General features: G+C 62.4%; 2 protein-coding genes across 4 annotated transcripts; one reads left to right on the top strand and one right to left on the bottom strand.

The window, feature by feature from the left end:
• Window positions 1-833: 833 nt before the first annotated feature.
• On the bottom strand, window positions 834-5097 carry ZNF511 (zinc finger protein 511). Of its 2 annotated transcripts, XR_011144148.1 has the most exons (7): window positions 4945-5097; window positions 4620-4693; window positions 4127-4328; window positions 3856-3980; window positions 2662-2796; window positions 1854-2015; window positions 834-1267 (listed from the first exon to the last, which is right to left on the bottom strand). XR_011144148.1 is itself a non-coding variant. In XM_068961575.1 (6 exons), exons 1-6 carry the CDS (start codon window positions 5095-5097, stop codon window positions 1937-1939), a joined length of 768 nt encoding a protein of 255 aa, XP_068817676.1. In that variant the 3' UTR covers window positions 1634-1936. The 2 variants fall into 2 exon arrangements, 1 of the variants encoding a protein (XP_068817676.1); XM_068961575.1 differs by lacking the exon at window positions 834-1267 and having other exon boundaries at window positions 1634-2015.
• A 104-nt stretch (window positions 5098-5201) lies between these two features.
• On the top strand, window positions 5202-21177 carry TUBGCP2 (tubulin gamma complex component 2). Of its 2 annotated transcripts, none has more exons than XM_068961219.1 (18): window positions 5202-5252; window positions 7786-7968; window positions 9244-9339; window positions 9935-10111; window positions 10934-11093; window positions 13283-13490; window positions 13668-13867; window positions 14129-14318; window positions 14407-14552; window positions 15804-15984; window positions 16381-16561; window positions 17121-17293; window positions 17437-17565; window positions 17771-17891; window positions 18346-18489; window positions 18632-18760; window positions 19402-19565; window positions 21002-21177. In XM_068961219.1, exons 2-18 carry the CDS (start codon window positions 7819-7821, stop codon window positions 21135-21137), a joined length of 2685 nt encoding a protein of 894 aa, XP_068817320.1. In that variant the 5' UTR covers window positions 5202-5252; window positions 7786-7818; the 3' UTR covers window positions 21138-21177. The 2 variants fall into 2 exon arrangements, with proteins under 2 accessions (XP_068817320.1, XP_068817319.1); XM_068961218.1 differs by having other exon boundaries at window positions 9211-9339.
• The last annotated feature ends 1701 nt before the right edge of the window (window positions 21178-22878 follow it).

Below are 22878 nucleotides of genomic sequence, written 5' to 3'. Positions count from 1 at the left end.
CTCAAAAGACTAATCTGGGCTTTCAGTAAAGTTGTAGGTTTAGTAAATATGGTATATACATTATGACAATACTTTTAATTCAAGTTCAGGACTATGGGTTTGCTTTTTTTTTTTTTAGGACTATGGGTTTTTAACTTCAATGCTCCTAAATCTTTTTCCCAAGCCAAAAAATTTCAGTTCTCAAAACTACTCAGGTCATTTGGTAATTGGGACATTTGAGTTGTTCTCAGTATTTAGTTGTTAAGAATTTCACTGAATAAACCGCCTTTTGCGTAAATCTTTTGAAGTATTGCAATGTGGGTTCAGAATGCAGTCCTAAAAGTGGGATTGCTAGGTCAAAGGCATGTGCAGAAGCGACTTGTTGGGTGTTGGTAAATCCTCCTTCCGAGGGGGTTGCAGCGCGCAGCACCCCCACTGGCCCCATGTGAGATGACGGTGCCCCCACCTCACACACAGAAGGGCGTGCCATCTGACCTTTGGGTTTTGTCAACTGGGTGCAGAAGAATGGGTCTCTGTGTATTTCTATTTCTCTTTCTCTTTCTATGAGTGAAACGAGGAGTCAGTTTCTATCCCTCAGCTGTTCTCCTTTGGCTAGGGTTGTGTAAAGGCAACACAGAAAGGGCAGGGGTGGAAGAGTGAATTGGGGTGGAAATTCATACCTAACAATTTTTAACAATCTGTTTTTCTAATACTTTATTGTGAGGTGGTCCTAGATCACAGACCTGCAGTCATATGGCAGAAACAATTATTCATTTCTTCAGCTAGAACTTAGACGTGTCAGAGAAACGCCAGTGGTAAACTCCAAGAAATAAAAACTCACAGCCAAACATCACAAAATTCCCCAGGAAAGAAGGCAGCATGCGTGAGGCAACAGCAAAGAGGACAGCGGAATCAGACCCACAGACTCCAAGTATTGGTGTCACCAGTCAGAGAGAGTACAACAGGGTTAATACGTTAAGAAAGAAAAGGTAAGATTGATAAAAGCTATGAAAGTCCAGCAAATTAGAAAAACAACGTAGCACTTAAAAGAACTGAAAATCATAACTTTGGAAATTGAACCCAGTGAATGAGTTCAAAAGCACACCTGATACAGCTGACAGGAAAATCAGGGAACTGAAAGACGGGTCTCCAGCAATTACCCGGAATGCAGCAAAGACAGGCGAGGGACAGGAAACCGGGCAGGGCTGCTGGAGGGCAGAGTGCGGGCGTCTGACTGTCTCTGGGGTCCCAGAAGGAGCAGGAGCCGAGAACGGGCCAGAGGGGCCACCTGAAGAGAGAGCGGCCCAGGTGCAGAACCGCCCCGCGGGGCAGGCAGGGTGGTGAGCGACCTCGGCGCTGCTGGGAACAGCGCGGAGGAGACGACCGCAGCTCTGCCGGGGCTCAGAGGGGCCCGAGACCAGCGCCCGCTGACCCGGCCAGAGCCCAGACCCAGGCGCCCAGCGGGCCCCGCAGGGGGACGGCCCCGCTCCCAAGCCCAGCGTGGCGGGCCTGCATCGCCAAACCGGGCCGGGCCCCCGCCTGGGCCCTGCCGCCGCCCCCCGCCCCTCTGGCTCCGCAGGCCTCGCAGCCCCAACCACGGGCGCCAGGGCCGCGGGCACCTCCCCAAAACTAGGAAGAGCCCCCAGGGACCTGTCACCCCATCGCCCCCTCTGAGAAGTGGCCACCGAGGACGGAATCCTGTCACCCAGCACAGAAGGATGGCCATCACTCCATGTAAACGAAGGCCCTTTACTCCACGCGTCTCAGCCATCTACAGCACTCAAGGAACACTCTTGACGCCACGTGTCTCCAGAGGGCGTCGTGCGGGGTGGCGGCTGCTCCCCAAACCCCGGTCACCCACAAGGGGTCCCTACCCAGGACCCGCGCATGCCCCGCGGCCCCAGTCAGCTGCTGTTCACGGCCAGGGACGAGCAGGGCGGTCGGCCGGGCTCCGCCATCACGGGCGCTTGCTTCTCTTCTTGGTGCTTTTAAACCCTCGAGAGGCACCCTGCCCAAAACAGATGGTCGACGGTACCCTGAAACGGAAAATCGTCCGCACAAAACCGCTGTGGTTTTGCCCACAGACGGCTCAACGCAGCAGCAGTCTCCTGGGGCCTGACGCATTCCGATGCTCCCTCCTCCCGAGCGGACCGCAGGGCGGCCACGGGCTCTTCAGGTGGGCACTCCCTGCGTCCAGCGAGGCCACCGTGGCCGCGCTCTGCCCCGTGCCCGCCGCCCTGCTCCCCCACCAGCCCGGCTCACGCTCAGGCCAGAGTGACCACACCCGCGAGCAGGCCGCAGAGGGCCTCCAGATCCTCCCTCAGACAGGGTGAGCCTGTTGGTCGTTTTCTCCATTTCTCCAACCCTGACCCCCAAATTAGACTTGAAATCAAATTAATCCAACAAAAACACCATTAGCACTAGCAGGACAGGTGGCAGGTTGCAACCTGGGCAGTCGCCTCCTGCGTCTTTCCATCCCCACCTAGACCACGGTCAGAGGAGGCTGTGCTCCCAGCACTCCAGGTCACCCGAGGGCAGCGGGCGGTCAGGCTTTTCATCTTCCCCAGAAGCCAACACTCCAACCCAGCACGGCTCCTCTCAGTGGGGACGCTCAGCATCAAACCCAGAATTCTCCAGAAGCACAAGTTCAGAACCTGGTTCAGAAAGGGGCCAGGGACTGACCTGTGGCCGTAGACCCGCCTCTCTCTTGGAGGTTCTGGGTGGGCCTCTGCGTGTTCGGAGCAGACTTCCATGGCGTCTCCTTCAGAGGGTGCCCGGTCCTCCCCGGTGGCTTCTGTCGACACCTGCGAGGCTGGGCTGGGGAGACAGAGGCTGAGCACTCTCCTGGGGTCAGCTCCTGCAGCCCCACCTTCCCCCAGGGCTGAACTCACAAAGCTGTTTTGGCTGTTTATGGCTGTTTTGTCAGAGTAATTCCAGGCTACTGGAATTCCAGGACAAACAGAGGTGACTGTTAATATGACATACACCACGTTTTATAAATTTAAGGGTAACAGTCACACTTTGTCTTTTAAACCACTACCTTCATGGTATCATGTGGTAAATGACTATCAATGTTACCAAGCGTCTTTCCACAACAATTAGGTGAGAAATTCACTAAAGCCAGTCATACGATACTGAGCTTCTCCTCCTTAACACCACCGTCTCAACCCCGCACTGCATGACTTTTTTCTCCTTAAAATGATTTCTTGGGAAGGAAGGAGCTATGTCATATTCAAGGTCTTAGAAAAACCTCCCGTATTGAAGCGGGTTCTCCTGACCATTCACCGGGGACAACAATTTAGTCCAAAATGATTTCAATCAATGCAATCTTTAGATGGTTACAAAGCTTCCCCTGAGGAGATCAGTTAATGAAAAGGCAAAGAAAACACGAACTGCAGGGCAGTTCCCGAGGCACTTCCCACAGTGCATGCTGAGCAATATCACACAGCTCTGTGGTCAAGCTTGTAAAATACTGACGGGACAGATAAAAAGCCAAAGGGCTCCATGTGCAGGAAATGGCTCACGGCCTGGGACAAACCCCCCAAGGTCCACGTGAGGATGGAGGAGAGGTGATGAGGGGGAGGGGGCAGAGGCGAAGCGTGAGCGCAGAGGGACCCCCAGCAGACCCCGTGCCGGCACCCTGGTCACCGGCTACACAGACCCAGGAAGGCAGCTCCCCACCTTCTTGTCCTCCTTGCAGACACTGGCCACGTACAACACCGCCTCCACCTGCTCAACCCTCTCGGTTAGTAACCCCTGCCTCACAGGGTTAATGCACAACCGAATGGGACACTGGGTGATGGGTGCTGCACGAGAGCGCCCGCACGCTCCCAGGCCTGCTGAGCTCAGCGGGCGGCTTCCTTGAGCAACACGCACCGGCTGCCCTTCCTCGGTTTATCGAAGCGGAAGTCTGCAGGGTAGAGGTGGTGAGCCACCAGGTGCTGCTTCCGGTCTCTGCTGGTCCTGAACTTCTCCGTGCAGCCCTCCACCAGGCACTGGTACTACAGCAGAAACCGTGTCACCGCCCTGACCCTGGGACCACTGCCTCGCCCAGTCTGGACCCCAGGCTCCAGCACCATGAGGCACACGGCTCGGGGACAGGCCCCGTGATGACTGCCCTTGGCCTCAGTGGGCGAGCGTCACTCACCATGTCCTGCCGCTCGGCCAGGATCTGGAACAGTGAGTCGTGCCACTCCTGGATGTGGGTGTCCAGCAGGTGACCGGAGGGGAAGGCCCGCTTGCAGTAGGAGCAGACGTTTCCGTGCAGAGTGTGGTAGTGGTGCTCATAGTCCTCCAGGGCGTCAAACGCCTGGCAGCAGCCGGCCACCTGACAAGTGAACTCAGGCACCCTGGCAGAAAGACGCCTGGTGGGGATGCAATTCCTCGGAGGCCAGGACGCCAGGCTCCCTGTCACCACTCCCCTTAAGTGGCTTCGGATAAAACTGATAAAGCTTCGGATTTTCTCTTGCAATCCCAAGCCCTGCCTTCATTACAAATACATCTTCACGGACAAGCAAGCTGGTGGAGAGGCCAGCCATGCTGGCTTCGTCGGTGGTCCCGAGCAGACACCAGGGCGGGGCGAGCAGAGGGAGGGGTGAGGAGTGGGCAAGAAGGGCCCTGAGCTGGGCCACAGCGCTCACCTGGGCCTCTCCGGCTCCGCAGCCACCTGCGTAATCACATCCTGGAGGTAGAGGTGCCTCTGCACGTCCCCGTCCTGCGGAAGACAGCTCTGCGGGCTCGCACCCCCGCCCGCCCGCGACCCAGGACCCGGGCCCCGCCCGCCCAGGACCCGGGCCCCGCCCGCCCAGGACCCGGGCCCCGCCCGCCCAGGACCCGGGCCCCGCCCGCCCAGGACCCGGGCCCCGCCCGCCCAGGACCCGGGCCCCGCCCCGAGCGTTGGCCCCGCCCACCTGGGTCCGCTCCGCCCCCACCCGCAACCGCCTTCGCTTTCCTCGGCTCACGCACCTCGAAGAACTCGTGCTCTCGCGGGAAGCGGACCTGGCGCGCCGCGAAGCGGAAGGGCGCGTTCCCGGCCAGGGAGTCCCGCTGCACGGGCAGCGGCGCGGCCGCCCCAGGGGCCCCCGCCAGGCGGGCGTGCAGCGCGGGCGGCAACTGCATCGCCCTGCGCGCCGGCGGCCGCACGGCCTGCCGGCCACCGTCCGCGAGCCGGCCGGGGCGGGGCCGGACGTGACGTCACGCGGCACTTCCGCCGCCGCCGCGGGCGGGGCCGCGGGCTTGGCGCGCTCGGGTTCGGGCTTCGGCGCGCGGCCGTGGTGAGTCGGCCTCGGGGCGGCCCTCCCGCGGGTGGCTCGGGCCCCTTTCCCGGCCTCGAGCCCCGCAGCCTCCTTCCGGCCCTCGTCGGCGTCGCGCTTGCTCCCCGCCGCGCCTCCCGCCTGAAGGGCTGCCGCGGCCTCCGCGCCGGCCTTGTCTCTGGGACGGAGCCCGAGCGGTCTCCGGGAGACCCACGGTTCGCTGTGTCGCTCTGCTGCGCCCGGCAGCCCAGTCTCTGTCGCCGGGGTCTGTGGGTGCGCTGGCGGCGGCCAGCAGGGAGAAGCACTCGGGAGCGCCAGCCAGATGCGCTGGACGCTCCTCGGAGCGGTGTCGAGCGGGGCGCTGCCGCGCTGTGGAGGGGGCTCGGTCGGAGTTTGGCCCCCCGGCCTCTTGCCCAGGGAGGATCAGGAGCGCCCTTCCAGCGAGGCCGCAGCCGGGAAGCCCTCTCAGGGCGGTGCTGCCCGCCGGTGAGAGCCGCAGAGCTCGCGGGAACTGTTCCCAAACCCAGGCTCCTGGGAGCGTCAGTGCTTGTGATGTGGGACGTCCGCTCTTTTCTCCTGCAGGTGTGGGGGTTCACGAAGGTAGTTTTTACATAAACGTTTGCTTCCGTGAGCTTTTTTCACAGCAGCCCTGTCCACCCGCTTGTGTCTCTTCCACAGGCAGATGCAGTGTCCTTGGCATCCACGTGTCCAAAGCGGTCCTCGGGCCAGCTATTGCGGGACACCCCCAGGCCTTGGGAGCCTCTTAGAATGCGGGTAAAGCCCTTGGAATCGCAGAGGCCCTGTGAGAGCTCTGTGTGTCTTCTGGTTTGCTTGTCATCTCCAGCGCCGCCTCACTGCCCTCTGGGACTGGTTGCGAGGTTGCCGTGGTTTAGGGTGCTGGCCCTTCTTCCCGGCCGGTTTTCTTTTCCTCAGGTAACAGCCGTTTCCAGTGATCGGCCATGTGCAGCAGCAGCGGTGTTCACTCCTGCTCCTTCGATAGCGACAGTGCAGACTTTTAGGTGCTGCATTGTGTCTCCATGACAGCTTCCTGAGTAGGGTCTGGTACTCACTCTCCTTCGGAAGAAGCCTACAGAGGGCAAGCTTTTTGTCCGGGGTCCTACAGCCTGGAAGCCCCAAGTCAGGGTTCAGCCTCAGCCCCTGCCCTGCCATGCCTCAGGCCCATGACCGTAGTCCTGTGAGCGCCTCCTGATGTGAAAAGTACATGTGCTGGTGACTTACGTGCCAGCTCACCCTTGCTCTTGGCTTTCTCGTCTGGAGATACTCTGCCTCTGGCCAGTGTTGGATGTCTCTGTTTGACGACTGATGTTCGTGTGCTGGGAGCTTGTTTTCCGTCACTTGGGCTTAGAGTCTTTCTCTGTGTGGTTACAAGTCAACATTCACGCTGTGGGCATGTGTGCTGAGGCTCCCCCAGCTGATGGTTCACTCATAACTTGTCTTCACTGGAGCTGTCGGCACCGTGGTTCTAATCTTAGGATCACGGAGGGTTTGAGGATCTGTTGAAAGACCTCCTCATAAAAATCAGAAATAATCTTGCCTGTAATTTCCCAGGGCCTCCTGTGGTACAGGATCCCAAATTACGAATCCTGCGTAGGTATGTCCAGACGTTTATGCGAAGCACGTAAAGCCTGCTCATGTTTGTTTTTTGAATCTAGTTGTCCGCCGCTGTCTTAGTGTTAATAATAATGGCTGACTGGACCGATCATCAGTGGGAGAACAGAAGTCCCCGTGCAGGCCACTACTGTCTGCTTGGTGGGATCTCATTTACCGTTTTGGCCTGGAAGGTTAAATATCCAGTGAGGAGACGTTCGGACATCTGGTTGACAGGGCAGGTGGGACTGAAGGGGAAGCCCACCCAGCTACAGTGCGTGGTGGATGTGAACACCTGGCCTGGGCGAGCAGAGGCAGCATCTTGGTTACCAGAGTGGCAGCTGGGGCCTTGTGGCGGGAGCCAGGACGGGAAGTGGCTTAGGCCTGTGCAGAGCTCCCTGTGTGATCAGGACCCCTGAAGGGCAGGGACTGCTGTGTCTGTACAGCTGGGGCCAGAAAGTGCTGGCTGCCAGCTGAGGGAGCAGCTCCGCGCTGGTCCAGGGCCGTGTGAGGCTGGAGTCACCCAGAGGAAGGAGGCCCAGGCCTTTAGCCTGCATCCGCTCTCTGTGTGTGTGCCAGCCCCCAGCAGGGGAGCAGCCCGGACACTGGCCGCAATTGCCGAGGCTCTGAGTCAGGGCTCCGATTCCCCCAGAGCTGCCCACTGAGACAGCCCCCACCAGCAGGGGCGTGGAAGGGCCTCCCCAGGAAGGGGCCCCACAGGCTGGTCAGTGCCGGCTGTGGTGGGGTCTGCCCGGGGACACTGTGGGCCCACCAGGCTGGTCAGTGCAGGCTGTAGTGGGGTCTGCCCGGGGACGCTGTGGGCCTGCAGGCTGGCTCATGTGACAGTTTGGCTTCTCAAGACCGGACATTGGCCAAATTTGATTGCTTTAAACTTTCTTTATACGTAAGGATTTGTTTTTATAAATGGCTTGTCTCTTACATTTAGGGGAACATGTTGTGATGTCTCAGAGCCAAAATCATGAGTGAATTTCGGATTCACCACGATGTCAATGAGCTGCTCAGCCTACTGCGGGTGCACGGAGGGGATGGTGCCGAGGTCTACATCGACCTGCTGCAGAAGAACAGGACCCCGTATGTCACAACCACGGTGTCTGCACACAGTGCCAAGGTGAGAGCCGCGCCAGGGCTGCGCTGGGCGAGGCGGTCCCGACCCCCAGGGCTGCGCTGGGCGAGGTGGTCCCGACCCCCAGGGCTGTGTGGGTGAGATGGTCCCGACCCCCAGGGCTGTGTGGGGTGAGGTGCTGTGTGGGATGAAGTGGTCCCATCCTCCAGGGCTGTGTGGGCTGAGGTGGTCCCGTCCCTTGGTGCTGGGCTGGCTGAGGTGACCCTGTCCTCCAGGGCTGGGCTGGGTGAGATGGTCCCGCCCCCACTGCTGTGTGGGGCACAGATTCACTCTCCTCACTGGGTGGCCGCAGTGGTGCCCGTCTGATGTCCGATGCTCTCTGTGGACCGCGTCTCTGCCCAGCTCTGCTCCGGCGGCTTCTCGTGGCCCCTCTCCCCGCCGGGTGCACCGACGAGTGAGTGGAGGCCTGGAGAGCGCTGAGCTGGCAGCCTGACCTCCGTCTGGAGGCCCAGATGGTCCTGGGATCTGTTCACATCATGGCACAGATTTTCTTCTGGGTGGAAAAGCAAGCTCCCAGCTTTAGCCACAGTGAAATCATTTTAAAGTGGACTTTTAAAAATTGAAAAACTGTGCAATTTAAAATCATAGGTTATCTGTAAAAGACATTTTTGAAGTCTGTTTTAAACCAGGATGGGAGCTCTCCTGGTGGCCCAGTGGCTACGACCCTGCACTCCCGGTGCACGGAGATCAGTCCCTGGTCAGGGAACTAGGTCCCACACGCCGCAACCAGAGACTCCGCCTGCCTCAGCCAAGACTGAGCAGCCGAGTGAGGAAGTATGAACATTTAAAGCAGAGCATTGTGAGAGCGCGTTTACTCTGCCAGCCTAACGACGATACAAGGATAACTCAGAAAACTTAACTGAGTAGAACAGAGTTTGAGAACACACGGTTGCATCTGCTTTATTTTAAAGGGGGGCATATTGATCAGTGAGAACACATACCTCCTGAACCTGTGTGTAGCGATGAGTTCCAGAGGGAAGTGTAAAGTCTGAATGCATCATCTACTAACAGAAACGCGAGGCTGGGAGTCACTTAGGAGGATGAAGCGAGGGAGCCACAGGGGAGATGAGGGCAAGTCTGACAGGTTGCTCCTTGGTTTTGTTTCAGAGATGGATGACTATCTCATCTCCTTGATTTCATCCTGGTTTTTTTATGGGGGGAAGTTATTGCACAGCCTTGTAAAGTTCCTGGTTACAGTCTCTAAATCACTCTGAATGTGCTTTTGAGGTTAAAATAGCAGAATTTTCTCGTACTCCTGAGGACTTTCTGAAGAAATACGATGAACTGAAATCTAAGAACACGAGGAACCTGGACCCCCTGGTGTACCTGCTGTCGAAGCTCACGGAGGACAGGGAGGTGTGTGCCGGGCTTGGGGCCGGGTGGGCGGTGTCCTGCCTGGCCCATGTTCTCTCCTGTTCCCTGGTGCTGGCCCCTTGTTGACCCTCAGCCTCAGGCCCGCGGCACTGAGATAACTCACATGCACCCGAGCGGACGTGGGCCCTGATGGTGACAGGCACAAGGAGCGCTACCAGTGACCTCTGGGGCTGAGGGGCTGTGTCCTCCGTCGTCTAGTCTGTTTGCATCTCTTGAATTGAGCGTGTGTTGCTTGTGACACTGAGATGTGCACGTGAAGAGTGCGAGCTGTGGCCCCAGGGTGTGCGGGGCCGGTCAGTGCTTCCTCTCGAGTCACGAGGCCCAGGGTCTGTTCAGGGACACCTGGTAGCCCCATGCCGGGACCCTTGAAGGGATGCGGTCTCACACACCTGCGGAGGACAGGCCGAGCCATGGGAAATGGGTGTGGGGTCCTGTCCGGTGACCTGGGGACGTGGCAGCTCGTGGCGTTCAGCCCAAGGCAACCAGGCTGCAGCTGGAGGACCCGCAGGCCGAGCTGCGGGAGGGCGGCGGGGTGGCTCTGTGTGGCCAGCGTGACGCCAGGGCCCCATGCTTCCAGACCCTGCAGTACCTGCAGCAGAACGCCAAGGAGAGAGCAGAGCTTGCGGCCAGCGCTGCGGCCAGCAGCACCTCCAGCTTCGGCGCCCCTGCCGCAGCCTCCAAGATCTCCATGCAGGAGCTGGAGGAGCTGAGGAAGCAGCTGGGGAGCGTGGCCACAGGCCCCACGTGGCAGCAGGTGAGCAGGTGGCCACGGTGTTGGCCTGTGGAGACTGGCCCAGGGGCACTGGCCCTGGGATGGGGTCCTGGGCCCCAGGAGAGAGGTTCTGGCCTGCCCTGGGGGCGGGGGCGTCTGCTGCCCTGCACTGCGGGCTTGGCCAGCACGGGCCTGGCTCTGCCTCCCTCGGGGGCGTGGGCAGCTGGTGTGCGGTGGTGCTCTGTCTCCCTTTCTTACTGCTCCTCTGACCCTGCCCTGGCCCCAGTCGGCTCTCCGGGGGTCTCCCCCCATCTTGTCTCTGGGCCTTCGAGCCCCTCAGAACCACACCCTGAGGTCTGAGCCGCAGGCCCGTGCCGGTTGGGCACGTTCTGTGTCCAGCACCTTGTGGCTCCTCACAGCTCTGCCCGCCCCAGTACCCTCCCCCCCAGTGCTTCTGGATGCGGGGCGCCCTTGGGGACCACTGCTCCCTGCCTGTGCCAGCGGGGCCATGTCTCCCTGCTTCAGCCCAGGGGGCTCAGGTGCGGGCACCCCTTCTCTGGCCCAGCTCTCAGTGGGCACTATGTGCAGCTGGCAGCTCGGGTCTGCACCGAGGGCCAGGGGAAGCTGTGAGGGTGCGCTGAGGGCCCTGGGGGCCTGTGTGCCTGAGGGGCTCCTGCTCCACCTTGGCCCTGCTGCCTTGGCCCCGCCCCATCACCGTGATGGGCTTCGACGTGCGGTTCGCTTCCACATGTGTTTGTTTCTCACACACGTTTAGGGATGTGTCTTTTCATACAGTAAGTGTGTTAACTTTGTTTGTACTAAAGGTGTGTGTTTTCTTTCTGTGTTTAAAAACCTCCCCCCCAGTCTCTGGAACTCACGAGAAAGTTGCTTCGAGACAAGCAGAACAAAAAAAACTCAGGGCAGCGCCTCCCAGTCTTCCCGGCGTGGGTGTACGAGAGGCCCACGCTGCTTGGGGACTTCCTGACCGGCTCAGGCACGGGCGCAGACACGGCTGTGCCCATCGGTAGGTGACACACAGCTTTGGACAGTGGGGCCTCACTGGGACAGGGAAGCTGATCTCCTTGGAGGTGGTGGGTGGGTGGGTGGCGGCGTGCCGCCCCCGGGCCCTCTGCTGCCCTCGGCCATGTGGCAACACTCGGTACCCGCTGGCCTCCGCACCCTGCCCCCCACCGGTGGGTGGCGATGTGCCCACGTCTGGGCTGGTTTGTGCCCGGCTCTCGGGAGCGTGCGTGTCTTAGGGCTTGGGCGGACTTGGGGGCAGCGGGATCACCAGGGTCGTCGTCCTCGACAGTGAGTCGCGCCCCTGCAGGTTCTGCCATCAGGACGATGGCCTCGGCCACAAGCACCAAGGGGCGCTGGGGCGTGCGGGTGTCTGTGCCCCTCCCCCATGTCTCGACCCCCTGGGGGCAGAGAGCTGTGTCTTGCCCTTCTGCTCACAGTGTACAGGGGAGACGGGGGCGGAGGCACGGCCATATTTACAGGCGCTAGAGGAGCCTGCCCTGCAGCGGTCTCGTGTGGCGGGGCTCATGGAGCCTGGTCCCCGGGGCCACACCCAAGGGCGGGGAAGTAGGGGGTGGGGGTGGGGGGGGCTCTGATGACGAGCCTGGGGCCCTGCCTCCTGGGGCAGCTGCACGTTCAACATGATCCAAAGAGGTTCCGTAGGAAAACCCCTGAGGGAAGCTGTTCCCCGAGGTCGTGCACTCTGTGAGTGTTGATTTGCACGTTTGGATCAGTTAGAAGACGCAGGAGGTTCCAGGCCCGCGTGAGGCACTGCTTGGAGGCTTCTTGGGAGGCTTTGCCGGGTTGAGGGGAGGTGCAGCTCCGCGAAGCGGAGGCAGCCGGGCGCTGGTTCTTAGGGCGGCTGGGCTCATGGGGTTCGATGTGGCAGGTTTTCTTTGTAGCGGGATTGCTGTGCTGCCCGCTGGTAAGGGTGAGCTGTGCCTGAGGGTGGCCCCTGAGGCCACCTCGTGTGATGCTATTTCAGGGAGGACTTGGCCAGGACAGGTGGCCTGCCCGTTTCCCTCCAACAGCCACACTGCGTGGGCTCTGGTGGCGAGATTGGCGTCTGTCCCACGGGCCCTGTGTCACCTTTCTGGCCTCCGTCACGCCCTGGCCTGGCACCACAGGCCCCAGTGCCATCCGTGCCAAGATGCCTGTGACCATCACAGTCATCCTCGGTCCTCCCTGCTGTCCCCCTGACGTAGCCTCTCCTGGGGGGCCCTGCCTCCTTGCGTGGCATGCAGCAGCCCTGCTGGGCATCCCTAGCCAGCTACGTGGTGCCCCCCACAGTCATTTTGCCGCCTGAGTCCCTTCCTACAGCAGAGGCATGCCCCCTGCCCATGACCAGGCCGTCCCTCCTCACGCCAGCCTCCAGCTCCATCTGCTTGCCTGGGCCATCCAGCCCATGGCTGGGCAGCGTAGACTCGCGTCTCCACAATTCCTGGCCTGTTCCCGAGGGCGCGGGCACAGGCGTCTTGTCGCTTCTAACCGTGTGTGTGGTTCCCGCTGGGTCCCCGAGCCTCGGGCTCAGGTCCTGCAGACACAGCCAGTTTCTTGGAGTCTGAGCAGCACGTGGCTCTGTCCCTCGCCCCTCCCCAGCCCCCACCCCAGCCTTGGGGCCTCAGGCAGAGCTCCCGACTCTGAAGGTTTCCCTTTCTGGGGGGCCCCATCTGTGAGGAGGGACCTGCTGTGCCCCGTGTGGCCCAGTGTGCTGTCTGACGTCCCTCTCCTGATTCCCACATCCGCGACAGGCTCCAGCTTCCCTGGTGTCTCCTCCTGGCCACGTGGTGACCGTGGCGCCCGTCTTTGACCCTCCCACAGCACAGCCTGGTCCCGGCCTTCTTCTGAGCGACCCAGCCTCACCAGGTTGTGAGTGTTGTGAGGCCAAGACGTACACGTCCCTTTGAAGATGAAGCGGTTATTGTGTGTGGAGGGTTTCTCTTGCTTTAAGGCTCTGATTGTCAGCTCCAGACTCGCCGTGTGGTCCCTGCCTGTCAGGTGGTCAGCGCCTCTGCTGGTGGAGGTTGTGGAGTCTCAACCTTTGCTTCCCTGATGGGATCAGTTAAGCCAGGCGGCCACCTTGGTTTTCACATCCGCAGTGCTGGAGGAAGTTACATGGCGGGAGGGGGTGGGGGAGAGAGGCCAGTGGAGTGGGGCTCTGGAGGCGAGGCCCGCTGGTGTCTGCACCCACAGGCACGCTGCCTCTGGCCTCCCAGGAGGCGGCTGTCGTGGAGGACCTGCTGTACGTGCTGGTGGGTGTGGACGGCAGGTACATCACGGCCCAGCCCCTCACCGGGAGGCAGAGCCGAACCTTCCTCGTGGACCCCAATCTGGACCTGTCCATCCGAGAGCTGGTGAGCAGGATCCTGCCCGTGGCCGCCAGCTACTCCACAGTGACCAGGTAGGCACCCGGCTTGCCGCAGTGACTGGAGCGCGCGCACGGAGCCCTCCTGCAGAGAGGCCAGCCTCCATGCGAGGCCCGCAGACCCGGAGGAGCGCGGGAGGTGGCGCCCACCTCGGGCCATCCTTCCCGAGATGCAGCCCCTGCTGCTCGTGCTCAGGGCCACCTTCCTCTCAGGTTCATCGAGGAGAAGTCCTCCTTCGAGTACGGACAGGTGAACCACGCGCTGGCCGCCGCCATGAGAACGCTGCTGAAGGAGTACCTGATCCTGGTCACACAGCTGGAGCAGCTGCAGAGGCAGGGCCTGCTGTCTCTGCAGAAGCTCTGGTTCTACATTCAGCCAGCCATGCGCACTGTGGACATCCTGGCCTCCCTAGGTGTGAGGGCCTGGTGGGAGGGACCCTCTGGGTCAAGGTGCTTGTCTTCGATTTTTTCAAGTGGTCCGAGGCTGTGTAGCTTTACGTTTTATGAATTTGCGAGAGAAAGACTCTGGGAGTTCCCAGAAACCCCAGCTTCATAGTTTGAATTTATCCCAGAAAGAGGACCTCTGCCCTGAGAAGGTGGGAGATCAGCTGAGGGCTCTCGCTCAGCGTGGCCAGGGGCCCTCTCGGCACTGAACGCCGCCCTCTCCCCGGCAGCCACCTCGGTGGATAAAGGCGAGTGTGTCGGGGGAGCGACCCTGAGCCTCCTGCACGACCGGAGCTTCAGCTGCACGGGCGACAGCCAGGCGCAGGAGCTGTGTCTGTACCTCACCACGGCCGCCAGCGTGCCCTACTTCGAGATCCTGGAGAAGTGGATCTACAGGGGCATCATCGACGACCCGTACAGGTGGGGCGGGGGGCCGCGCGGCGGGGAGGTGGCGGCCCTGCGGCCCCCCGCCCCCTGCACGCCTGGGACCGCGCGCCCTGCCTTGCAGCGAGTTCATGGTGGAGGAACGCGAGCTGCGCAAGGAGAAGATCCAGGAGGATTACAACGACAAGTACTGGGAGCAGCGCTACACCGTGGTGCAGAGACACATCCCGTCCTTCCTGCAGAAGATGGCGGGCAAGGTGCTGAGCACGGGTGAGCGTGCGCCCCCGCGCGCCCCCGCGCGCCTGGTCTCCACACGGCAGCCAGCGCCCAGCGCCCCCGTGGACACCAGCTAGGGGACCACCCCACTGAACTCGGCTCTGACACTTAACCGCCGGGGCAGTGTGGCCCAGGGATCAGGCCTCCCTCGAGGCCTGCCCCGGCAGACGCCCGCCATGGGCATCGGGTCCCCAGGCCACTGCATGTCTGTCAGTGTGGCCCCCAGTCAGGGTCCCGGGGTCCTCCCCAGGTTTGATATTTGCTGCGACGACCCCCAGACTTGGGGAAACTTCGCTTAGCAGATACGCTGGCCTGCTATAAAGGATGTTGTAATGGATACAGACAAACAGCCCGAGGAGGTCTGCAGGGCAGGTCTGGAGGGTCCCAACTCGGGAGTGTGTCTGTCCCCGAGGAGCTGGGGCCCGCCAGGCCCCTCCCTCCTGGCAGGTGGACGTGCTCATCAGCCCAGAAGCTCTCCAAGCCTGTCCCGTAGCGGGATCATGTTGGTTCCAGGACAGGGCACGACCGGTCCTCTCGTGGGTTGTTGGTCCCTAACTTGACCACCAGCCCCTCTCCTCCCCAGGTATCAGGGGAAGGGCCGAGGGTCTCACTGTCCTGCCATGTGGTTGGTCCCTCTGGCCGCCGGCCTGCCTCCTGAAGGTCTGCAGGGATGGCCAGGAGTCCCCTCGAGGGTGTGAACTCAGGTGGGGTGAGAGGGTTCTAGGTGCTCAGTGATGAACCAGGAGCAAGGCCAGACGCACGTGCCGTGTTTCTCCCAGCATCACAGGCCAGCAAAGGAAAAGCAGAGAAGGGCACAGGCCCTGCTGGGCCAGCGGTGCTTCTAGGCATCACCTTGTGGGTCAGGAACCTGTGTAGAGACACATGTGTTACACGTCACCTGGAGAGAGGCTCCAGCCAGGGCCCTGACGTTGGTTCTGAGAGCTGGGCTGGGGGCAGGCTGGGAAGTGGTGCAGCGTCTGGCTCTCTGAGGTGATTCTCGTGGCCTCGATGAGGAAAGTCCGCGGTGAGGAGTCGCAGGAAGTCGCACGCTCCGTGGATGATGGCTGTATTGTGCTGCTCTGCTCTGGGCGGGGCAGGGGGCGTGGTTTCTGGGACCGTTTTCTCCCAGGTGGTTCTGTTCCTGGCCTCGGGCCAGCGATAGGACTGCGGCCTCTCGGGTCCAGGCCTGCGGTTGGTCACTTGTGCAGCAAAAGTTGCGATGTGCTTTTCTCCATCCCTTTCCAGGAAAATACCTGAACGTGGTCAGAGAATGTGGCCATGACGTCACTTGTCCAGCGGCCAAAGAGGTCATCTACACGCTGAAGGAGCGGGCGTACGTGGAGCAGATCGAAAAGGCCTTTGGTTATGCCAGCAAGGTGCTGCTGGGCTTCCTCATGGAGGAGAAGGAGCTCGTAGCCCACCTGAGGTGCGCGGCCTCCTCCTGGGGAGAAGGGGCTCGCGGCCCACCTGAGGGGAGAAGGGGCTCGCGGCCCATCCGAGGTGCGAGGCTTCCTCCTGGGGAGAAGGGGCTTGAGGCCCGTCTGAGGTGCGTGAGCTCAGCAGCTCCCTGTCCTCCAGGGGCCCGTCTGCAGCCCCCTCCGTGCCCATCTGGCGGCATCTCCTGCACAGCCTGGTGCAGTAGGCCTGTGCCCCATTCCTTTGAGCTCATTCTGAGCTGGCCTCTGACGCCCGTGTAAGTGTGCTTCTCGGTGGGGGCACTGACGGGCGCTGCACTTCCATGTCTTCCCTGCCCCACCTAGCCCCTCGTGGCCTGGCACCCACTGGGGAGCGCCGGGCGAGTCTGGGCTCTGCCTGCCCGCAGGTCCATCAAGCGCTACTTCCTCATGGGCCAGGGCGACTTCTTCGTGCACTTCATGGACCTCACAGAGGAAGAGCTGAAGAAGCCGGTGGACGACATCACGCCCACCCGCCTGGAGGCGCTGCTGGAGCTGGCCCTGCGTATGAGCACCGCCAACACCGACCCCTTCAAAGACGACCTTAAGGTGGGCCCTCGGTGAGCGCGGCTCCCTGCGGGGGGGCGCTCCCAGGAGTGCCCAGGCTCTGTTGGGACGCGTCTTGGGCTGTGGGCGCCCAGCCTCCCCGTGGGCCTCTGCGGCTGCGCTGGGCAGGGACACGGGCCTCTGTCCTTAGTAATTTGTGTGTGTTTTTTTAGTTAAGTATAGCTAAAAACTTGTCAATTTTGCTAATCTTTCAGACAGCTAACTTGGTTCCATCTGCTTTCTCTGTTGTGTTTTTATTGATTTCTGCTCTAATCTTTATTCTCTTTCTCTTTCTACTGATTGTGGGTTTAGTTGGTTATTGGTTTGGTTTCTTGAGTTGTAGAGTGAGGCTGCCCACTTGAGGCGCTCTTTCTGACGCAGGCGTGTGTGGCTCTGCCTTTCCCGCAGCTCGGGTTCAGCTTGTCAGTGGGTGTCCGGTGCGTTTGGCCATCTGCCAGACTTAGCGTGTGTCTGGGCCGCTTCCTTGGTCTGGGCTCACTTTCCAGGCATGATGCTGGGGTGGGTGTGGCAGCGTGTGATGCTGTTCGTCCATTTCCCCAAGATCGACCTGATGCCTCACGACCTCATCACCCAGCTGCTGCGGGTCCTGGCCATCGAGACCAAGCAGGAAAAAGCCATGGTCCACGCCGACCCCACCGAGCTCACGCTCAGCGGCCTGGAGGCCTTCTCCTTCGACTATGTGGTCAAGTGGCCCCTGTCTCTGATCATTAACAGGTGTGCGTCGGGCTCTCATGCCTGCTCGTGCCCTGGGGGTTACTGGCTGCTGGGCCGCGCTCTGCCCCACGAGCCTCTGGCGGGGCGTCCGGGGCAGCAGCAGCTCCCGGCGCCGGTTGGAGCCGCCTGTCCTGTGCTGACAGGAAGGCCCTGACGCGCTACCAGATGCTCTTCAGACACGTGTTCTACTGCAAGCACGTGGAGCGGCAGCTCTGCAGCGTGTGGATCAGCAGCAAGGCCGCCAAGCAGCGCTCCCTGCACTCTGCCAAGTGGTGCGCGCGGTGCCTGGGGCGGGCGGTGCCCGGGGCGGGCGGGCCCTGCGCACACCCAGCACAGCCCTGCGGCACGCACCTGCAGCCTCCGCCGCCCCGCCTTTGTGCTGCGTGCACGCGGGATGGAGCCCCGGCCCCTCCGGGTGTGGAGCAGCAGGAGGCCCGGGCCCTCGGGGCGCCCGTGTGACGCCTCCACCCCGCGCAGGTTTGCGGGCGCCTTCACCCTGCGGCAGCGGATGCTCAACTTTGTGCAGAACATTCAGTACTACATGATGTTCGAGGTGATGGAGCCGACCTGGCACGTCCTGGAGAAGAACCTGCGGGCCGTGAGTCCAGCCCAGCCAGCCCTGCACCGGGGGTGGCGGGGGGGGTTCTGCAGAGCGGGCTCAGGGGCCAGGGAGGCAGGACCGGGCCCCACAGCTCCCAGGAGGGGAGGCAGGGCGCCCAGGACTCCTGGGCTCAGGCTGCTGGAGGAGCGCGTCCTTCCCTCAGAGCCTCGGCGCTGGGCCGGCACCCCGTCCAGGGCCCTGGGGCCCTTCAGCCAAGGGCACGTCACCAAACTCCAGGACCGAAAGTACAGCGAGCAGTGTATTTTGTCTTTAAAAACCAAAATCTTAGACCTTGTGGGGCACATTAAATGTGATCTTTTAGCAACATTTTGAAGGCTTTCCCTAAGAGGCCCCAGGGTTGTTTAAAAGAGGAGCGGAGCAGCATAGGTAGCAGCCCCGTGGGGACGTGGTGCCGTCCCCTCGGGTGCCCCCGACGGTGCCTCCCACGCAGGCCTCCAACATCGACGACGTGCTGGGGCACCACACCAGCTTCCTGGACAGCTGCCTGAAGGACTGCATGCTGACCAACCCCGAGCTCCTGCGCGTCTTCTCCAAGCTCATGTCCGTGTGCGTCATGTTCACCAACTGCATGCAGGTGCCGCCGGGACTTGGCGGGTGTGGGGCGGGCGCGGGGCGGGAGCCACGACCCGAGTCTGCAGCCCGTCCTGGCCGCGCAGGGGCTACGTTTCCTCGCGGAGGTTGGTTGTGGCTGACGAGCATTCCTCCCGACCCCCAAGAGATTCACGCAGAGCATGAAACTGGACAGCGAGCTGGGCCGCCTGACACTGGAGCACGGCACGATGCAGGGGCCTCCCACGGAGGCCGAGCGGGCTGAGGAACGCGCCCGCAAGGAGCTTGCCCGCAAGGTGGGTGGTGCCGCGCAGACGTCCCCGGCGGCCTCCTTCCTCACCTCGGATTTGACACAGTGTTTGGGTCACGGTGCTTAGAAGCCTGCTTGCTACGTCCTTCCGTTCCTGCCTGCCTTTGGTTCATAAAAAGACTATTTTTAAATTACGTTCCAAACACAAGCCGTGGAGAATCTCCCTTCCCAGCTTCCCAGGGCAGGGCTGTGTCATCCAAGGGTGTGTGGTTAGGCCAGGTCGTGGGGACACCCACAGGGGCCCAGTGAGCACGGAGATTGGGCCCTGTGGCCCCTGAACAGAGTCTGTCTAGTTGGCAGAGTTGCGCACCTGATCAGGTGCAGGTGTGTATCCTGTAGGGCGGGCGGTGTAAGGTGACCCAGGCGGGCACTTCCAGGTTGCCCACTTGCCTAGGGGCAGCTTGAAAATCCGAGCTCCCTGAGGAAGCCCCGCGGTCCACGTCCTGGCTCCTGGCTCCGTGGGCTAGGGACGCAGGGCCACCTGCCTGGATGGGCCTAGGTCCTCCCGTCTCAGGAATTCATATGATGCCCTAACTTTTTACCTTTTATTAATGACTTTCTAAGACGCGTTCTTTTGTTTAAAAAGAGGAGCGGGTTTTGAGCTGTTGGGGGCGCCGTGTCTTGCAGTGCCTGGCTGAGCATGTGGACGCGCCACAGCTGGCCTCCAGCTTCGAGGCCACCATCAATAAATTCGATAAGAATTTCTCAGCTCACCTGCTCGACCTCCTGGCCCGGCTGAGCGTCTACAGCACCAGCGACTGCGAGCACGGCATGGCCAGCGTCATCTCCAGGTGGGCCCCCGCCCCGCCGAGCCCCTGCACTGCCCCTTGCCTCGCTGAACCCCACACCGCCCGGCGCCCCCCCTCACTGCCCCGCACCCCACCAAGCCCCGCACTGCCCGGCGCCCTCCCGCCCCGCCGAGCCCTGCACCGCCTGGCGCCCCACTGCCCCGCCGAGCCCCGCACCCCTCCGCCCCGCTGAGCCCCTTTAGTGCCCGGTGCCCTCCCGCCCCGCCCCGCACTGCCCGGTGCCCTCCTGCCCTGCCGAGCCCCGCACTGCCTGGTGCCCCACTGCCCCTCTGAGCCTCATGCCCCCTCCGCCCCGCCGAGCCCCTTTAGTGCCCCGCGCCCCCAGACCCCGCCCCGCCCCGCACTGCCCGGCGCCCTCCCGCCCTGCCGAGCCCCGCACTGCCTGGTGCCCCACTGCCCCGCCGAGCCCCGCACCCCTCCGCCCTGCTGAGCCCCTTTAGTGCCCTGCGCCCCCAGACCCCGCCCCGCCCCGCACTGCCTGGCGCCCCCCCGCCCCGTGAGCCGCCGTGACTGAGGCCGCGTCCTTGGCCTCCGCGTGCTGGTGCTGGTCCGCGCCACCTGCTGAAAGAAGGCCGTCTGGGTGTTCACACGTGTGCATGCGTCTGTGAGTGTGCGCACATCCATCAGGGTGTGCGTATGTGAGTGCTTGCATGCGTGCTCGCGTGTGTGCACGCGTGAGGCTGCCATATCAGCACCTCCCCCGGCCCAATCGGTCTGTGTTCCGAGGGCCAGGCCGGGGTCAGCGGCACCGGCCACTGCACCCTGAGCCAGGACCGGACAAGGGAAGACCCTGTCTCCAGACGGGCAGTGAGGGGGTGCTGCTCTCCCCACGCCCCGCCTGCCGTGGCGGGCACGCGAGGTGGCCTCGCCGCCAGGGCCGGGACTGTGCTCCCACAGGGTGCGCTGCCTGCGACCCCAGAGCGACGAGCAGCAGGCGTGATGGGGGCAGGAGTGTGGGATCTGGGGGGGCCCAAGGGCCAAGCGGTGGGGGGGGGGGACTGTGGAGGGCAGAGCACGGGGCCCGAGGCTCAGGCAGTGGGGTCTGCGGCTCTGGGCCCGCAGTTTATGCTCAGGGAGTGAGGTTGTGGAGGGGGGGCAGCCCTTGCTCCCGGAAGCTCCTGTTGGGCGGCCTCCGGCTCAGCTGGACACTGGGACTGCTCTGTTCTGCCCGAGGGCCCTGACGTCCAGGGCCCAGGGCTCCGAGAGCTGCAGTCCCAGGGCTGGAGGCGCTTGTCTGCCCTTTGACCTGGGGGTTTCCTTGTCTTTAAGCTCTGCTCTCACTGGCGCTGGAGCAGGTGGCGCCTGGGCTGTGTGTGCACGTGTGCTGGTGACTCGAGTGCCCTGGACCTCGCCATGGGTGGTGAGGGGTCGCCAGGGTGACTGAGGTGGCTTGAGGACCCCACCCGCTTCCCCCACAGGCTGGACTTCAACGGCTTCTACACAGAGCAGCTGGAGCGCTTGTCTGCAGAAAGGAGCCAGAAGGCGGCCCCCGCCGTGCCCGGCCCGCGGGGGCCCCCTGCTCCCGCGCCCAGGGTGGCCGTGCCTGCACAGTGACGCTGCCCAGCTGCCCCGGCCGAGCCTCGGTGTGGCGCCCTGCAGCGTCTCCGGAGCGTGTGTGCCCTGTGTCCTATCCAAACATAAAGTTGACGCACCTGCACTCGTCTCCTCTCGTTCTTGGGCTCACACTTGGACCAGAGCGCGTCTGCTGGTCTGGGCAGGCACGGGGCAGGGCAGTCGTCTCTGCCATCCTCTCCCAGATGGAGCAGAGTCACTTGGATGAATTTTTTGGCTTCAGATAAAGCAAAGTGAAAACACGTGGCCTTAGAACAACTTTAGGATGGTCAGCAAGGTGCTGGGCACGGGCAAGATCCAGTGTGGTGTCCACTCTGGTCCTTCAGGCTGGGGTTGGCTCCGGGCAGCAGGGGGCAGCACAGCCTCTGGTCCTCAGCTGGAGCCGCCTGGGTGCGGGTGCGTCGTCAGCCCACAGCTGAGAGGGTGCAAGAGCTGCCTGGGGCTGCCGCCTGAGGGGAAGCCCCACCCAGCCCGCTGTCCCGGGTGTGTCCGGTGGTGAGCATCTTCCTGCTGCCCTGCCCGCCCCCCCACCCCCCAGCCTCCTGCCAAAGCTGCCCTTCTTGCAGAATTCCGTGTGTCTCATTTTCAAAATCCAGTTCTGACCACCTATCCCAGGCAGCCCCTGGCAGGGGATGGATGCCCGGGTTCCCCCAGGGACTGGGGTGGGGGGCGGCGCTGAGCCCGGCTGTGCCCAGCAGAGGGCACCCTCCAAACAGGGTGGACTCGAGCTTCCTCTTGTGAGCTGTGTGCAGGCCTGCCCTGGAGCAGGGAGGCTTATCTGCCAGTCCCATGGGGCTTCTGCCCACAGCGTCTGCCTGAGGGCGCCTGTTGGCCTCCCACCTGGCCCCGAGGCCCTCATCCCTGTCCTGGGCTCAGTACTGGGCTCTCCTGAGACACCGCTGGGGCCAGTGGTGCTGGGGGCGGTGGTGGGCTTGGTGGCCGGGTGCTCTGTGGTGGGAGGGGCTCTGGCCCATGTCGAGGGGTGGCGGGGGGGCTTTCTGGCTGGCGGCGGCTGCCCTGGCGCTGAGCTTCCTGCTGTGCTCTGGGCAGCTCGCTGTGGGGCCGTGTAGTCCCAGCAGCTGGTGTTTTTGCCCAAATAGGGTCAGGCTGCCTTTGAACTTCTGCTATCGGGTAACACGCAATAAATACCAAGGAAGAGAAGTAAAATTGCCAGATGACGTGGGCGTCTCACGTGCGTCGTCGTGACGTGAGCTCAGGGATAGAAGCCACCTCTGCCCCCCGCTGTCAGCTGCGCCCGGGACACCCCAAAGTGTGTGCAAGCCCGTCCCGCCTTGGGTTTCTTTTCCTGCCATTCACTTTGGGGGGAATGATGGCCTGGTGAACCTTGACCTCTGGTCTGGAACCACTTGTGAGCACCACACCATCTCACCTGAGGCCTTGACATGCCCCAACGTCTGACCACGTCAGGGAGCCTGTCCAGAAGGAGACGTGGGTGCCAGTGGGCAGCTCGGCTGCAGGAAGCCTGGGTCCCTGGATACCAGGCCAAAGGGGGAGGCCCCACCCTGCAGGACCGGAGGGCAGGACTGGCAGAAACCAGGGGAGCCGCCCGCGGGCAGGCTGTCCAGCCGCCGTGCAGGGCACTGGCGCACTGGCCCGCTCCTGGGCCACCCACCGGGCAGGCAGCCTCACCTGGCCCTCTCCACAGTGCAGGGTGTCTGCCCCGAGTGAAGAAGCTGCCCCCCGGCGCGCCCTGCGCCAGACT

This window comes from Capricornis sumatraensis, chromosome 23 (genome assembly GCF_032405125.1).
Source record: "Capricornis sumatraensis isolate serow.1 chromosome 23, serow.2, whole genome shotgun sequence".
Classification (NCBI taxonomy): domain Eukaryota; kingdom Metazoa; phylum Chordata; class Mammalia; order Artiodactyla; family Bovidae; genus Capricornis; species Capricornis sumatraensis.
Note: the sequence above shows the minus strand (reverse complement) of the source record. Positions and strands in the feature narration are given on the sequence as shown.

Bases quoted from the DNA above. Each gene is read 5' to 3' on its own strand.
- TUBGCP2 (XM_068961218.1), top strand. From the start codon at position 7,819: ATGAGTGAATTTCGGATTCACCACGATGTCAATGAGCTGCTCAGCCTA. The intron at 7,969-9,210 runs GTGAGAGCCGCG...TGTGCTTTTGAG, and splicing joins TGTCTGCACACAGTGCCAAG to GTTAAAATAGCAGAATTTTC. The intron at 14,319-14,406 runs GTGGGGCGGGGG...CCTGCCTTGCAG, and splicing joins ATCATCGACGACCCGTACAG to CGAGTTCATGGTGGAGGAAC.
- ZNF511 (XM_068961575.1), bottom strand. From the start codon at position 5,097: ATGCAGTTGCCGCCCGCGCTGCACGCCCGCCTGGCGGGGGCCCCTGGG. The intron at 4,329-4,619 runs GTGAGCGCTGTG...TCTTTCTGCCAG, and splicing joins GCGGAGCCGGAGAGGCCCAG to GGTGCCTGAGTTCACTTGTC. The intron at 2,016-2,661 runs GTCAGTCCCTGG...TTTCCGTTTCAG, and splicing joins AGGCGGGTCTACGGCCACAG to GGTACCGTCGACCATCTGTT.